This window comes from Manis pentadactyla, chromosome 2 (assembly GCF_030020395.1).
Source record: "Manis pentadactyla isolate mManPen7 chromosome 2, mManPen7.hap1, whole genome shotgun sequence".
NCBI classification, from domain to species: Eukaryota; Metazoa; Chordata; class Mammalia; order Pholidota; family Manidae; genus Manis; species Manis pentadactyla.
Genome location: NC_080020.1, coordinates 180,665,205 through 180,682,643, shown reverse-complemented (window position 1 = coordinate 180,682,643; position 17,439 = coordinate 180,665,205). Strand labels below are relative to the sequence as shown.

Sequence of the window (17,439 nt, the reverse complement as noted above, 5' to 3'; positions counted from 1 at the left end):
AGTTTCCACCATCTTTTTCCTGTCTCCTGAAGGCTCAACAACTCAAGGGTTGCAATTGCATGAATGTTTAACAACACCCACAACAGGACTGCTGGAACCAAGGCCCGAGGACATCTGCTTGCAGACATATCCCAAACCACCAACCAGCTGTGTGACCCCAATATAATCACTCAACTTCTCCAGACTGCAATTTATATGTCAAAGAAGGGAGCTGAGTGGGTGTTTTCCTAAGATCCTTTCCAGTTCTACAGGTTTATGGTCAACTCTATGAAGTTTTTTTTATGAGTATGTTTTACTCTATGAAGAAAGAGCAATGTATTTGCCACTTCACAAAGGCAATTTCAGCGGACCAGGGCCTTATTGCTGCAGAAGCGATAATACTAAGACCAAGCATAAACAAAAACCAAAACCACCACTGGGGTTATTCCTAGGTTGTATGTTTGATCTACAAAGTTGATTAACTAATCATTCTGAATTTCACAGCCACTTGACCACCTTCCAATATATATAATGACACCCTCTTTGGAACAAGCTTTTTATAGCAGTGCCCACTGCATTTAATTATAGCCAGAGAGAAAAGCTCTGTCCACAATAATTAGTGGCCTCCCTGACTCCAGCATGACCCTTTACTAGTCTGACTAGTTTGAATTTACCACCAAATCACTTCATCATCTCTTTGCTTCAAAAATCTTAAACACCGCCACTCTACCTAAAGTACAAATGTCCAAACACCCACTTTGATAGCCTAGCATTCAACAGCTTCCCAAATTTGGCCTCAGCCACCTCAACCTGCTCTTAAGTGAGCTACTCCAGCATAAACCTAGAGTTCCCTGTCTGTGGAAGAAACCTCTGGACATGAAATCCGTCCTATCTTGCCTGACCCACCGGTCTCCCCACAAAATACCACTAACCATCCACATCTGAGTCCTCTAAAGCTCAAGTCCTACCTTGTTGTTTGAACTCCCCTCTGACTGATGTAGCAAAAGATTTTAATGTCTTCTGTGTGCTTTTCTCTATTTTAAAAAAAGATTATGCTTATTTTAAATAAGAATAAAAATCATTCTTTTAAAACATGAACTCTCCTCACAATATTTGGAACAAAAGAGTCTTCCGATATTACTATGGTACTAAACACATTGTAGATGAGAAAGCTGAGTCCAGAGAAGTTTGACATCTTGCCTAAGGTCACACAGGTTAGTGGCAAAGAAGGGATGGGAACCTAAGTTTTCTGACTCCCAGAATTCACTACACATGGCAACTAGGTACTCATCTTCTTTGCTACTTGGGAGCTTCTAGTGTTGGGTGTATCCTGTTTTCACAATAAACAGAGCTGTGTACTGCACAGACCAGGTATTCCACAATGCTGACTGCAAGAGCAGAAAGGGCTAGAGTTGGAAGACGGAGACTCGCCCCCACACCCCCAGCTTTCCCTCCTTTAATCAAAAGACCTAACTTTATGCCAAGTCTCTAGGATAGGTCCTGACTCATTTTACACCCGCACCTGCACCCTGACCCAACTACCTCCAACTAGTGGGCCTCTGCTTTCTCCCAGACCTTCCACCGATCCACCCTTGAGTGGGAAGGCATCCTCTGCACATGCATTCCCACAGAATGACCACACTTATGTTCTTACACCCAGAAAGTTGGTCACAAAGATGCCCAACTTTCTAAGTCTCCCCAGGCATTGTATTTTTTAATGACTGAAGATTGAGAAAGATACATGACAAACATCCACCATGAATTCTGCAGTGTTTTAATGAGGTTGTGTTTTTATTATTCTGTAAAGGAGCTATGCAGGGCAAGAGAGTAACAGATATGTATGAGTGACATTATGTATTTGGTTCATAAACACTTGCCGTGCTTATGGATTTTCAGTGACTTATTTGGAAACTGCTGGGTGGTGGCATCAGTTCAAGACTTTGGATGTAGTATCTAAATGCTGGGGAGTGGGGTAGGGACCTTAAGTCTTTTATTGCCTTCCTGTGAAAGAAAAATATGACAGTCTAATGAAAATACGACCAGAGAGAGGGTTTATGGTCACCTCATTCCAGATTTCCCATTGCATCTGCCTCCACGTTGGAGTTATTACAATTACAGGTGTTGGTACATTTACTGTACTTCTTTCTAGTGGAACAAAGGGTCTTTCACTTCAGTTCTCTCATCTATTCCTGGCTTTCCTAGCAATGCAACCTCAGGAAGAAAGCCCCTTTCTGATTCATATTCCAGCCTGTCCCCCCACCTCTTACCAGGAATTATCTCTAAGAAGTAAGTGCTGACAAGTGATGGGTAATTTGCATTTTAACCCTATTCAAATTTAGGTAAATGGTTTAATATGCATGCTAATATTCCATCATTATGCCAATTAAGGAAACTATTATGTTAAAGTGTTTAATCAGGAGAATTAGGGAGAACTCCAGACACCTAAAATTAACCTCTAATAGTCTTGACATTCATTTCATTTAAGTGCAATTTGCCAAGCCATAAGCAACTCCCTGCCTAAGACTTCTGCTTAGGCACGTGGGGATTCCTGATAAGACCTAAAAGCAATTCATTTCCTAACTAGATTGCTGTCTAAAAGAATAAACACAAAGGGCTGCAATTTAAATACAATCAAATCCCCAAGCAGTCACATTCCAGAAGACTTAAACATCATCATCTTGGTCCCCAAGAACAACAATGCTATTCGCATCAGAAACAACACAACCACTTCCTCTTTCTCTGACCTTCTCTGTTTAATTACTTCCTGTGATTTCTTCTAGGGCTGAGTGTGCTTGCTTCCCAGGGCAGCAGGCTTTCTATACAAGACTGACTTGTCTGGAAGGTGCAGAATGTCAGCTGTCAGACATTACACACCAAGTGCTGGCACTTGTTTCTTTGTAAATGATAGATCTTGGGCCTCCTGGCATTCACCAAGAACTTTTCTGAAGCCATAAGGAGAAACAGAAAAAAGGAAAGAAAAAATTCTTTCAGAACAATGCCATTGAAAAAGGTATACCGCACAGCTGGAAGTCCTGCCAGGGATGGGGAATGGCAGGTGCTTAATATATTATCTCTTATAGCATATAATAAGCACCACCTTCTTGGCCAATGAGTTTCTAAATGCTAAGCATGTGAACTGTTAAAAACAAACTTCATCCAAGTAAATTTGAAGATCTGATTGGCTTTATTAAGCGACTCATGAATTAGGCAGCAACCTCCCTGGCAAGCAGAGAGAGGCTCTGAAAAACTGTACAAAGTGGAAGGGTTTTTACAGACAGGAAGGTGGAAGTTATTAGTAAAGAAAATTAGGCATTGGTTCTGTTAAGGTCATTTTTTTTTTAGGAGAAGAGCCAAAGGTCTTAAAATGCTGATGACCCCAGCTTCTTTCAGGAAAGATAGAGAGGCTCAGCTGACAGATTATCCTATCAGTGATGTGGACCAGAAAATTCCTGACTGATTACATTTCTGGGGGAGGTTGAAAATAACTGGGTTTAAGTATTAGGCCCTGGTTTGGTGACTTGGCCTAGCAGAAGTGACACCATGTTGGGCCTGTGTCTTCAATTTTACCAAAAGTCAGCTTTGAAACCACAAACTTGGCAGCTGTGAGATCACTATCACAGCCACAGATAGGCACTTGCTACTCCAAGTGTGGGCCAGGCATCAGTGGTACAAACAGTACCCGGAAGTTTGTTAGAAATGCAGAATCTAAGGCCTTACTGAATCAGAATCCTCATTTTACAAGATTCCTTATGCACGTTCAAGTTTAAGCCTTCCTCACAAAACAGCCAGGCTAAGCCACAGGTCCAGGAGAATACAGTGCTTCGTTAGCCAGACTGCTCACACACACTTTCCACCCACGATAAGGTGGCTAGTGCTCTTCCCAGGATATATCAGAGAGCGGCTCTTTGTATCAGTACAGTAAAGGCCACTTCAATGAACAGGGCTGAACAGGAACAAACATACAAGGAAGAAAGGTCACCTCGGTTTTGAGGTGCTTACAAGATTCGAAGTGAGTTCTAACTGTGTTCGCCCAGCAGTAATATAAACTAAGCTGTACACACAGATTTTCTATATAAGAAAACGGAGGTTCTTCATAATGTTCTACAGACATGAGATTTGCAGTCAAAGGACCTGGATTAAAATTAACAAATCCAGGGGGGATGGGCCAGATATGTGAAAGGGATAAAGAGGGACAAACTTCCAATTATAAATTAGTCACAGACATGAAATGTACAGCATAGGGAATATAGTCAACAATGTAACAACTTCATGTAGTGAAAGATGGTTACTAATTTATGGTGAGCATTTAGTAATGTGTATTAATTTTGAAATTACTATGTTGTCCACCTGAAACCAATATAATATTATATATCAACAATACTTCAATTAAAAAAAAATCTTGCTCTGTTTCCTCAGACAAGATACTTAACCTCTTTGTATCTTTTCCTTGCCTGAAGCTTGTGGACACAATTGTCGGACATATTCCATCCACATGTGGAGTGTGCAAGTGCATGTACGCACAACACACACACACTCACCCTAAAAATAACTTGCAGAACTTGTTAAGGGATTCTGGAAAGAGTATGCAGCTCTGTACATGCTCTGGATGAAGGGATATCTCCCACACCAAGTCTGAGTACCCCAATTCTTGCAGTTCTAGGAGGGAACCTGCAGAAGGAGGGGAAGGAAAAGGAAAACAACTCTGGCAGTCATTCAGTTAGTCCATCATCAAGATGATACTGTCCTCATACCCTTAAGGCATATCAAAGAGCCCAGCACCCTAGAAATGACAGCTCCCTGTGGGCAGACACTCCCTCTGAGTGGCTCTGGTACTGTTCAGCTGATGGAAGTGTCTTGATACAACAGGTGCAGTAAAAGTGAATGGCACTCAACAGCTAGTCAATCACCCCCTTTCCTTGAGCATCAACCCCAGTTATTCATTTTATAAAATTACTTACACATGCTTTACAATTAGGATCTAACTACGTTCTAAATCAAGTTCTTTAGATTCAAAATCTACCACGCTCCAGATACCTGAAATCTAATCCCTTCTAGTTTTCCTTGCCATAAAAGCCATCTAAGAATGGGTAGGTAGTAAGGGCCTCAAAGCTGGTTTCTAAATAGCAGACTCCTGATTTGTTCACACACAAATTAATGAGAAGGCAACCATTTCGCCTTCAGGGCTAGAAGTAATATTGGGCACATGCAAACCACCCTGGCAGAGGAGACCTGTTTAGGAATTGGAGCCTGAGAAAAATCACAGATCTGATTTAACTTATTAAGAAAAGGAGAGAAATTCAATTACTATATTAACACTATATTCACACTCATGCAGCTTTGAAAGGTCTATAGAAATGAGTAAAATTATTGGGATACTGATGATTAGATTAAACTGGTGGTCCAGCATTCACTTTATTCCTTGGCTGGAAATATCAAATGTAAACACAACCTGGCATGCAAGTAGGCAAAGAAGTCATAAGCCAACTTACTCCTAAGAGAACCCTCAACCCTACCCATCCCCTCTAAGCCTACTGGTTTTTATTTTTAGAAACAATTTGAACACTGTTGGCAATATGCTTTCTAGACCCCAGATAGGGATGGCAAGAGAGCCAAGGATGCTACTACAGCTAAGTACACTGACAGCGAGAGAGGAGACAAGCTACTAGAGTAACACAAATTCTCAAAAAGCACAGCCAACTAGAATCATTGCACAAAGGGGCCAATAGTCAGGTGGGCATTACTGATATCATAGTGTCAAATCTAAGTGCTATCCTAGAGGGGCCTGCCCACCAGGAGAGCACCAGAGTGTCAAACAAAGAGCAGAACCGGACTTCTAGGCTCTAATTCTCCTCCCACAAATCCCTTTGAGCAACTCTCCTAGGCATAAAGTGAGAATCTCATTTCTTGCCTGGAAAGGCCTTGTAAACTCTGAAAACAAATGATACTTTGTTCTATGACGTGAGACCTACCAGAGGTGGATGAGTGCTACCGAACGCCCCGTTTATCAGGTGCTGTGCTGGAACCCTTTGCCTTCCCTATCCCACTTCTACTTTTTAAGGTCCTATGACATAGTAGCAGAATGAACTTAGTTCATATTAATCCATGGCATAGCACACGTGCCAGGGTCCCTTATCCAGTAGAGGGCGGAAGCAGAATGTGACCTCCACTACTGTTATGCAGCCTGCCCCTCTTGGTAGTTTTTTTAAAAGCAACCTCAATATCCTTTTGAATGTAGGTACAACATGAATAATCGCTTAAATGTTCATATATGGTAAAATTATTTTTCAATTAATATTTACTTAAACTAATCAATGAACATTGGTAGAAAGCCTACCATGGACTCAGCACTCTGCCAAGCTATGGGTAGAGGGGTTAATAAGCTATCCTTCCCACACCAAAAAGGGCAGATAGGCCAAGCTTCTCTGTGCATTCGCAGGGTGGGATGCAAACACAAAATAAACAGCGCTTATCTGAAAAATCAATAGTGGAGGCAAGAGCCAAAGCAATGCAGTGAGAAGAAACACAAGGAATAAACAGTGAACATGAAAAGACAATGATGTCATTACGAGATGAACTAGGAAAGACAATCAAAAAACTTATGCTGATAATTAATCTTTAAGCATTTACAAATGGACTACAAGGAATATATCTAAGAATGAAAAAAAAAATTTGAAAAATCATTATTTTAGTACATAGAGGAGCCAAAGCCGTATGTTTTAGAAGCTGCCCGCATTGTTCTAATTATCTTTACTCACAAGTGCTAATTGCTAGGGTGAAGTCGAAAGCCATTTCTTTACCTCTGCGTGCTACGTGCAAGTAAACATAAAAATTTTGTTTTTAAATAAATATTCAGCTACCCTTTGATAGTAGTGTAAAAAAGGTTAAGTACACTATCATGTGCACAATATGGCACATTCAAACATACTGTTGACAAATTACCCGAGAAATGAACAATTATAAAACAATTGTTCTATACTTCAGCCAACTCCTGTGCCAGTTAATATCAACTATTTTACTAAGATCCCGGCCTGACTTCCTTTCTATGACATGGAACACATGTGTGGTAACAATCCTTTATGCCTACCTGGCAAGCATTACAGAAAATGCGTTTTGCTCCACAGAGTACCGAGTGCACCAGTGCAAAATATTCCTTCTATTCCAGCAACTAATAGCACTAGAAAATGCCTTTTAAAATCATCAACGTTCTAGCCTTACATATTGATTAAAAAGGAAACATTGATAAGACTAGTTATCAAGTTTGTCGATATGACTGGGTCTTTTTTAAAAAAAAGCCCAATTTCCTTAAGAAAATACAAACCAAAACAAACAACCACATACACCAAAACTTCCTGCTCTGCCTCTATTATCATCTTGCTCAGTTTCTGAGGATTTTGCTGTTAGACCGTGTATCTGTGTTCGGCCAGTAACACAGGAACTATGCCAGTATTGGAGTTCATCAGCGCAGCTGTCTCCAACTTCAAGTGTAAAGACTCCATCAGAACCCTGCAGCTACTGCAAATTGTTAATACTGTGATTTCTGCAGAAATTCTCCTGCAGAGGAAGAAGCACAGGCTTTGGCTTACGGCACTCAAGATTTGCTTCTCAGTTCCCAAGAGTGACTGGAATCAAAATAGTTTTGAGTTGTCAGTCCCAGATCACCACCACCAGATAATTCTGCACCCAATTTCCACAAAACACACCAAGGGATTATGTGCACATGAAACTTCTCAGGAGACTATATACACCCTCCCAAATACAAGAATTATAAATACTGCATTAGTTGGCAGTGATGAAACAATTTAAATTAATTGAATCCATTTTTTAATTCAATAGACATTTATGAAACAACCACAATGTGGCCAAAGGTCACACAACTAGAAATTGGGCCAAGAACTAGAAAACTGAACAGTTGAGACGTAATCTTGAATCCAGAAAGTTCATATTCTGGGTCTCTAGCTGGGCATAAGCCCAATTCTAAATGGTGGTAACTGCCACACAGTGTGGGGGGGGTTCTCGATTTTTGACTTGGAGAGTGTGTGTGTTGTGGGGGAACCTAGTTGGACCTCAGAAAAGGCTCAGCAGAATGAGCAAATTTTCACTTGCTGGAGAAAGGAAGAAAGAAAAGAATTTCAGAATAAAGAGGAAAGTAAGCAGACAAGCTTCCTTTAAAGTAATTTTAGATGGTTTAGTACTGATCCACGTTTTATATTTTCATTGGTTAAACGAAGTGGGAAGCAGAGGGCATCAGTTATACAGAAAGGAGGTAGCACTTGCTAATATTCTTGTGAAAACAAACCTAGCAGATACAGGTTAGGCCAGGTGCCATCAACAACTAGAACTCAGGCCCTGAAAGAGGCACTTAACTTTACTACTTTATGCAAGGACAGTGACTTCATACAACGAAGATGCCCAGCTTACAAGCTTGTTAAGGTCTTTCCAAGTGCTTTGTTTGCTTTCAAGATTTTCTGATGAATGGACCAAGATTCCAATTCTGCTTAGTTAACTTCATGTTTTTAACACTTAAGGATTCTATTCACATACAACAGAAATACATCCCCTTTTGAACATGAATGCAAGGAATATGAATCAATACTTGTTGCATGGGTCTAATTTCCACAGCTGTTATTTCACTGAATGTAGAGCTAACACTCCAGTAATAACCAACGCTGAATTCACACTTCTATTATCTTAAGGTGTATCAGAATTCTCAAGCCCAGGTTTATTTTAATTCACTGTAATTCAGTATGTGCCTCATAGCAGTTTCAGGGAAGATAAGGGAAGTGGAAAAAACCACAGCAATGATAGATTGTCACCAGTTCAGAAGAATTAGGGACAGAATGAGTGGCAGAAACACTGTGAGCTCTTAAATCAGAATGACTAAGGCTGGCCACCTCTCTCCCTCTCCCCATTAGAGACACAAACTCACAGCAGTTGAAAACACTGTTCCTTCCTAAACCAGGCAGCTGGGGTGCTCAAATCCTAGCACCTTCAGCTACTGATGACTGTGGGCAATTTACTTAACCCCTCTGGGCCTCAGTTTCCCCATCTGTAAGTGGGGGAGACAATACCATCTAATGGATAGGATTGTTGAAAAGACCAAAGAAAAAAACTAGTCCAGAATATGTTTGCTGCTTTGGAAAATAACTTTACTTAGGCTTCCTTATCAGTTAAAAGGGGTAACACTTCTTTGTGCGGTTATTTGAAAATTAAAAAGCTGAGAAAGCAATCTCGGTGCCCTGCAAAGAGCAACACTACACACCTGTTTTCTGCTTGGTGCTGGACTGTTTTACATATACTATCTCATTTAATTCTCACAGCAACTCCATGAAATTAGTAATATTTTTGCCTATTTTATTCACTCAGATAAAACTTGAGTTTTCTGAGTACACAAGTAACTTGCCTTAGATCAGAAAGTGAGCAAATGACTAAACCTTGAGCTTTAAATATATGCTCAATGTATTAACCCAAGATATTTGGCTCCTGGCTGAAATAACCAGTTTAAAAAGACATTTTTCAGTTAATTGAGACTATTAAAGACATCAGGGAATTATTCTTAATTTTGCGCAATGTGATGATAGTATTGTGGTTTCATGGAAGGGTATTTCTTATCTTTCAGGAATAAACTCCTGTATTTAGATATAACAGTTCTGATGTCTAATTTCTTTGAAAGGTTTGGGCAAAAACAAAAAAACAAAACAAACAAACAAGCCTTTTTTTTAAATGGGCTACCTCTCAACATCAGAAAAAATATGACTCAAGGTGACACTAGGAATTCATTCTCAGCAAAATGTGTGTTGCAGAGGAGAGTTCACGAGAATACGTTATAAAGCTGAATGACAGCTCCTTGTCTTCTGAGTTTACAGCTCAGTTAAGGATTTCTTCATTTAGTCTGTGAATTTCCAACCATCAACAGTCAAACAGATGCTTTAAAGATGCTGAAAAAATATATGCGATTAAAAAAAAAATCATCCACTCCTTTGTGCAAAAGAACACTTTCAACAGTTTGCTGATGTTCTTTACTTTTTAATTTTTATTTTTAAAAATCCATAGAATTGTAAAGCTTAACATACATTCTCTCATCTGGAGCAGGATCACAGGAAAGGCAGTGGTGTATTTTCTACATGGAAACTGTTTTTAGGACCATTGGCAAAAGGGCCTGACAAGCTCCTGAATTACCATATATTTATTAGAGATAAGTTTTAAATTGACATGGAAAACAGCATTAAAAGGCAAAACATTTAATATTTTCTAAATTAAGCATGATTTTACCAGTTGCAAGATTCTGACTTATGGTACTCTGATGCTAAATGTAACATATTTAAATATTTGTGTAATTTAATACAAATCCTAAATATTTGTGGGCTGTCAAGAAAACCTATTTTACCTATGGCACAACTACATCTCCCCTAGGTCTCCAGTACGATGTCACTAATTCTCTTAAAGTAACACAGTTTGCCTACTTCGAAAAGGTATCTGATGGACCTCAAACATAAAACCATTAGAAGAGAAAAGAGATCAAAATTCATATAGAGAAGGGGTAAATAAATCTAGCAAAAACCTAGGCTAATACGGCTACCATAAGCCAGTAGTCTGAGCTTCCAGACAGGGGTAGCAAAAAAAACCAACAAAAAAGCCATCTCAGTAACCTCTCTAACTCAGAGATAAACCTTCTTCCTTGCACTAACATTTAAAGAGTTTTTCAGATGGGTTATTACCTAAAAACGTTTAACAATATAATGGGCAGGGTCCACAAATGGCAGTTTACAGCCCATGTAGCCTGTTTTTTTGCCAGGCATTTCATGTCTCATGCCAAGGTCATTACATTAAAAGTAATCCCCAGAAGACGATTTCTGCAGTGGGCGAAGGCGCCAGTTTTCTGATTCTCTAACTGAAACCAGAACCTGTCCTCAAATATCCATTGTCTCAAATGGGCCTCTGACAGCAGAGGCGGCAGCCAGTTCCATGCTTAACTGAACTGCTCTGAAAGCCTGAAATAAAGGTATTTATTTCTTGCTGGTGATCCCACCGGAAATCCCTTTGCTTTGGATACCAGATGAGGTAGGATGCAAAACTGACGTGCTGCCCTGAAAAGGGAGAGGCCAGGCCAGTATTCCCAAGGGATGGAGCCAAGCAACCCAAGGTGGGCCTGTGGAATAAATCTCCTGAATCCCGAAGCATGGCAACCATCCCTCCTGGCCACTGCTGCTATTCGTGTATGCAAAGGCAAACGGCGACCCATAAAAATACCTAGAACTAGTCAAGTCTGAAAAGGGGCAAGGCCCAGCAGCATTTGCCTTCCTCTCCGTATTTAAGCCCTACAAACACAATTTGTTTGCATTTTACCATTTCGATACAGTACACGAAGGAAAAGCAGGATGCCTAATATAGAAAAAACGGTAGATATGGTATGACTGCTGCGACATACACACAAGGAAGGATCCTCTCTAGCTGTAGGTGTCCAGGAGGCTAGGGGTTTCTGCTGTCAAAGCTCCCTGGGGGACCCGCAGGAAGGAAATTCCCTTTCCCAAACAACACTTTCAACCCCCCTCTTGCCTGGCCTGGCAACAGCAGACGCTAAAGGATAAAGGGGCATTTTTTTTTAAGTGAGTAGATTCTTAGAATAGTGCACGGCAATTCTGTCACCTGCTGCAAGAGAAGCCCTCCCGTCGCCCAGCCCTGAGTCACTTCCCCTCTCTGCATAGAGCCTCAATGCTCGCGGAGGGAAGACCCAAGGCCTCGAGAGCCGGCTGCTCACAGCCTCCCAAGCCCCCACAGACACGCGCGGGGCCTTTCTTCCGGGCTCGTCCCCGTGGCTACACACTGGCCCTCCGCGCCCCAGAACGCGCCGCCGCTACCTTGGCTAATGGCAGCTCTGAATGAAAGGAGCCGAGACAGGCTCCAGATTTATGAATGTGCAGGGGAGGAGGGAAGGGATATCATGTGACAATAAAGGAGAGCGTCTTATTCACAAAAAAAAAGTGGCTGCACAGCCACTGAGCAGCGGCGTCGGTCGCGGTGCGGTGACCGCTCGAACCCGAAGCCCACGACCTCAGGCGCCGGTGTCTGAAGCCCTGCTTCCCTTGCACCCACAATAGGACACGCCTCGGGCGTGGGTGGAAGAAAGCCGAATTGGACTCGGCGGCCGCGAGGCAGGAAGGAACCTCACCTTGGCCCGGGTCTGGAAAAGGGCACCGGTCCCGCGGAGGACCGGCTGGTCAGCCTGCAGCCCCTCCGACGGAGCGCCCGAGCATTGTTCCCCTGGAGCCCGCGGGCCAGGCTCGCGGGCCTGTGCACGCGCGCACACACACACACTGGCCTGCAGAGCAATGCCCCGCACACTCCCGCCCGCCCCAGCCGCACACGACTCAGATCCACCCGCCGAGCTGCCCCGACCCCGCGGGGTGCCCGTCTCGGGCCCACAAGCGCGTGCACACACTCTCACAAACACCGCTGGACCCCTCGGGAGGCTGCAGCACGCTGACCCGCGCAACGACCCGGGCGCGCGCAGACCCTTCTCAGGCTGCTCTGGTCCTCGCCCAGCTCCGCCGTATTTTTTATGAATGAAAATGTGGTATGCAAATGAGAGCGATTCAAGAAAACGAAATGGCGGAGCTTGGGCTCCAGTGGGCTCCTGAAGGGACTGCAGGGCGAGCGGCGGGGCAGGAGAGTCACAGAGTCACCACGGTGACACCCACCGACCCCAGGAAGTCGCAGCGGGGCTGTCAGGTCTTCGGCTCCGGCTACTGAGGATTTCGGGGTCGGGGGAGAGAGGGAGTGTTTTGAGTCCCCGGAGAGGGACCCGGGACAGCCCCGAGGTCACCCGCGCGCCCTTGGACCCCGCAGTGGCCACCAGCCCGTTGACCCAAGGCGCGCCGCCGCCGGCCCGCAACAGTTTTTGCCCCCTCCTCACTTCCACAAGGGTCAAAACCTCGCATCCCAACCCCACAGGCCAGCGAGACGCTGCACAAGCCAAGTTCACCCGAGGAGCGTCCCCGCCTGCGTCCTCAGCCTCGGCCACCACGCTGCCCCCGCGGGACACCCTTGGCCCACCCCGCGGCCAAACTTACTCGTCTGGGTGTGTTTCTTCGGTCATTTTCCTGTTCACCTAGACGCCTGTCCCGCGGCGGGCAGCTTTGCTCCCTTCATCTTCCTGTCCGCTCACCCCACTTCTTCACATCTCCGGAGATCGCCTCATTTGGCTGGGATGGGGGGGCGGCAGCTACAGATAAAGGGGGCGCCGCAGAAGGCTGAAGGGGAAGGAGGGCGACCGGAGCGCAGGGTGAGGTTTGGGGGAAGGGGTGCAAAGGCACACTGCGGGGGAGTGAGCGCCGCAGCGCCGAGGGACTAGGCGGGTAGGAGCTCCGGGGGCTCAGGAGCGGGCGGAGAGGGAGAGATTTGGGCCGGAGACGGCGGTGAGGGACAGAGGAGAAAAACAAGCGCGCCGTGGAGCGGCGGGGACAGAGAGGAGGCGGAGGAGGAGAGCGCCGGCCGCGCTTCGGGGCTCGGTCCCAGGTCGCCCCCCGGGGGGCCGGGCCAATCAGGGTTCCCGGGAGCGGTCGGCGGCCGGGGGAGGTGCGCCTGGGAGGCGGTGCAGGGCGCCCCGTCCGAGCCCCATCTCTCTACTCCACCGATTTACTCCATATTGGATTCTCACGGCCGCCAACAGGAGGAGGAAGTAGGGCGGAAGCGATGACGTCTTCTCAGCGGCTAGAGGTGGTGGAGTGCAAAAAGCTTCCTACTTGCGACCGAAAAAAAAAGGTGGCGGGGGGGAGAAAAAAAAAAACTTTGTCCCTCTTACTGAGCATGCCCGACTTCCTTCTCCCCGCAACCCCTCCCCCGCGCTGCCCCCCGCTTCCACTCCCGGAGGACCTCGGAGCCGGGTTGTTTGCGCGGCGTCTGTCTGGCTCCAGATCCTTGCCGTCAGCGCTCCGGGTTTTAAGATTCCCCCATAGAGGGGGCAGGCGGGAGCCGGGAGCCGGGCACTCGCACACATCTGGCTCGGGTTTGGTTCCCTGCCTTTTCCAAACCCCTGGATTAAAAATGTTGGTGGGGGGATAAGGGACGGAGACGGACAGTTTAGGGAAGAGCCGGAGGTGTGGTCGGGCTCAGATCACCAAGTGCCACCCAATGTGGGGAGGAAAAATGGGGGCGGCACAGGTGCCTTTGCCAAGATTCTGAATGGCAGAGGCTTTTCAGTTTCATGTGAATCTTGGGATCTTTTTTGCCTTGCTTGGTGAATAGGCATTTTTAAGGAATCATTTGTACACAAAAAATAAAAGCCAAGTCCAACACAGCCCAGAAACGTTTGCATTTCTGTAGAAATAATGAGCTTTCCCGGGTTAAAAGTTAAAGCCCAAATGTGTTTTTACAATTACTCATACTGGTGGAGGATGGCCCTTGTCCCAGGCCCTTGAAGGTCGTCAGTTCCTGGGCCAGAGTTTGCAAGCCCTGTGGACTCTGGCACAGCGCGATGGTAAGAGAGCTCCCCCAGTCCAGCTCCCCCTACCTTTTGTCTTTATTTCTCCTGCCTTGGCCTGGGACCACCACCTGGGTGGGCGCATGCGCTCCAAGCAGCACTGTCTGGGCATTGGGCAGTGCTGGCTTCCTGGGCAAAAACCCTGCACGGTTGGGCTCGGGTCATTGCTTACTTTGATGCTCTCCTGTTGCAGTCTTGATATTCTTTATAGTGTCAGAACAAGGGACTCCACATTTTAACTTTACACTAGGTCTCACGAATTACGTAGCCATTGGATATTTCCTTCTGGAGATTTGCTAAGGAGCAAGAGATACAGTCCCTGCCCCTTCCTCCTCTCCAAGCACAAGAGACTTTTCTACCCTACACAGAGATTTTAGGTAAATAGAAACCACTGAACAAATAAGGAGAAGATTAAATATATGCCTCAAATGCAGGACATCTAAAGGGCATATGTATGCGTTTGAAGAACCGTAAGTGCTCCAAATATAGTAAAAGTTTCACCTTGAGTCAGGAGAAACTAGTGGTTTACTCTAGGCTTTGTGCTTGTCACAACCATGATCTTTGTGGATGTGGATTGGGGTTCACCTACCTTTGATGCTGAGTGCTGGTGTGGTGGTGTAAAGGGGACTAGACAGATGAGAACACCTAGGTTCTGGTTTTCTCCTAGCAGCTCTGAGACCCTGACTGAGACTTTTAGCAATTCTTCAATTTCTTTATAAAACAGGGATAACAAGGCCAAGATTGTCTTTCTGTTTTTGAGGTCGTTGAGAGTCTAGGAGAAAACACTGTCCAAAAGTAAGATCTCATTGTTCTCTATATCCCCATAAGGCTAAGGCATCTACCTACTTTCTCACCTTTGGCTGCTGTTGCTTTTCTCCTGAAGGTGCTAAAAGAGATCCCACTCAGTCATTGCCAGACTTCCAGGAACAGAGACTTTGTCCATGTCAAAATTATCCATGCAATGGGCATCTCTGCTATGCCCTTCAATTTCAAAGTGCCCAAATAGCAAGGTGGCAGGTGAGGTGATTAACTTCTGCAGGTAGACAAGCTGAATCAGTGTCATCACCACTTACTATGGGCTCTCCACTGGCAGTAGTGCATGACTGGCCCAGCACAAGGACCAGGCAGCCAGAGAAACAAAGGAACACATTCTAAGGTCCAGGAGTCACCAGGTCCCCACTTGGATGTCTTGGTGCCAGACTCCAGCAGGTCCTTAGATTCTTTGAACCTCGGATTCAGTGTTTGTAGTGCCAGAATACCCGCAATATAGGGCTGCTGGGAAGATTAAATGACTATACACTGAAGGTATTGCATTAAGCACATTGCAAATTAAGAGATTAATGGCAACTCTTTCTTCTCTTTAGCCAGTTGGATTACCAGATGCTCCCTACTCCGCTCCCGGTCCTTCACAGCCCTCTTAATAATATCTTCCAATTGTCTTCTGCTTTTTTCATCATCCAAAAGGGGCCTTTTTATGGAAATGTTCCTAGGAAACCACCTCTTGATCTTCCCCATCAATTACTAGTTGTGGCTTCTGTAGCTCCACAGAATAAACAGCGATATTGGGAGAGTAACTCAGATGTTTACTGATGAGCATCAACGTGTTATCAAAGTCTGCCAAATTGTTACCAGAATAGGGAGTTACACGGATTCAGGGCTTTAATGACATTGCTGAAAGATACCCCCATCCCCGTCTCTCTCCCACAACCAGCAAAACGGGGCAGTCAGCTCTGAACACTATCAAATCAAGAGTGTCGACTCAGAGCGAGAGCTTCACAAGTAATTTGGACATGCTCACACAGAAACCCAGCGGAGCTCGCTGCAGGGTCCCACTTACCAGCCTCTCAATTCCGAGTCCCAGGCAGGGAGCACCCCCACCCTGTTCTTCCCGCCGGCCGCCCGGAAAGCCCGGAACGCGGAACTGGAGCGACCCTCGGCGGCCGCGGGACGGGCATGCTCAGTAGACCCGCAGGTCCTATTTCACTCGGAAGCTGGCGGCGGCCCCCGCCCCCTCCCGCCCAATATGGGCGCGGAGAGAAGCCGACATTTTATCCTTCTCTGCAATCTGCTCTCTCTCTTTCGTGTCTTTCGCCCCTTCTCTGCGTCCTCCCACTCCTTACCGGTCGGGGTCCGGTAGGGCCGGGAGTGTAGATCACCCCGGGGAGCGGGGGTTGAAGGGGAGGATCCGATCAACCACGCGCTTGGACGCGCGCGGGGAAGGGGGTCATTTGGGGAGCACTCCACTGTGCTCTAAGGTTTGGGCCACCGGGCCGCGGCCCGAACCGCAGAAGCCCCCTACTGCCGCGAGGCCCCCACTACCCACTCCGCGAGGCGCGCGCAGCTGTGCCCCTGCCTGTCCTCACCTCACCCCTATTTCTGCCCCTTCGGTATTTCTCAATGACCGGCGCTGGAAGGACACTTCCGACGGGGGAGGGAGCGGGTGTCATTAGCGCTCGGTTTATCAGTTCCTTCCGGTCTGCCCGGAGCCCAGCCCTGCGGCTGCTGGGCCGCGCCTCGGGCGCCGGGTGCCTTTATTATGTTTAAGTAAGCGGTGGTGTGTGCCAGTGTGTGCCAAGTGAGTTTGTAGCCCAGCTGTCTCCCGCAAGACCCGCTGGCAGAAATAGAAAACCCAAGCTCTCCCGTAGTGAAGGGGATGATGCAAACTTAGAAACTGACCCGACGCCCGGGAATGGTGCCACACACACCCCACCCCCACCCCCGGCGGGTAGGGTCCCTGTCGGGGCTTGAATGGCTCGAGCCAGATTGCATAATCTGCACGGTATAAATAGCCGGCGGGCGGGCGGGCGGCTGAAGCTCTCGCTAGCACCGATAGCGTGCAATGCTTCCTTCCCGATGCCGTGCACTCCCGGGTCATTTTCTCTTTCAGCTGCAATGCTGGGATTTTAAGTTGCAGAGAGCAAAGTGTTGTCCCTGCCTCCCTCCTCCTTTGAATTCATGTATTATGAATGAAACTCCAACCTCGC

At 46.0% G+C, this 17,439-nt stretch overlaps 1 protein-coding gene across 5 annotated transcripts in view; it reads right to left on the bottom strand.

Moving 5' to 3' along the window:
* Positions 1 to 16,623, bottom strand: part of SPRED2 (sprouty related EVH1 domain containing 2) — a 117,062-nt gene extending 100,439 nt beyond the window's left edge. The window contains exons 1-4 of one of the 5 annotated variants that reach the window (XM_057497136.1): positions 16,293 to 16,623; positions 15,310 to 15,488; positions 15,045 to 15,227; positions 13,047 to 13,717 (exon numbers count right to left, since the gene is read on the bottom strand). In XM_057497136.1, coding sequence (XP_057353119.1) covers positions 13,047 to 13,072 — 26 coding nt within the window. In that variant the 5' untranslated portion in view covers positions 13,073 to 13,717; positions 15,045 to 15,227; positions 15,310 to 15,488; positions 16,293 to 16,623. The remainder of the gene's footprint in view (positions 1 to 13,046; positions 13,718 to 15,044; positions 15,228 to 15,309; positions 15,489 to 16,292) is intronic. The other 4 variants (XM_057497138.1, XM_036920733.2, XM_036920737.2 and 1 more) reach the window with 4 other exon arrangements.
* Between the last annotated feature and the right edge of the window lie 816 nt (positions 16,624 to 17,439).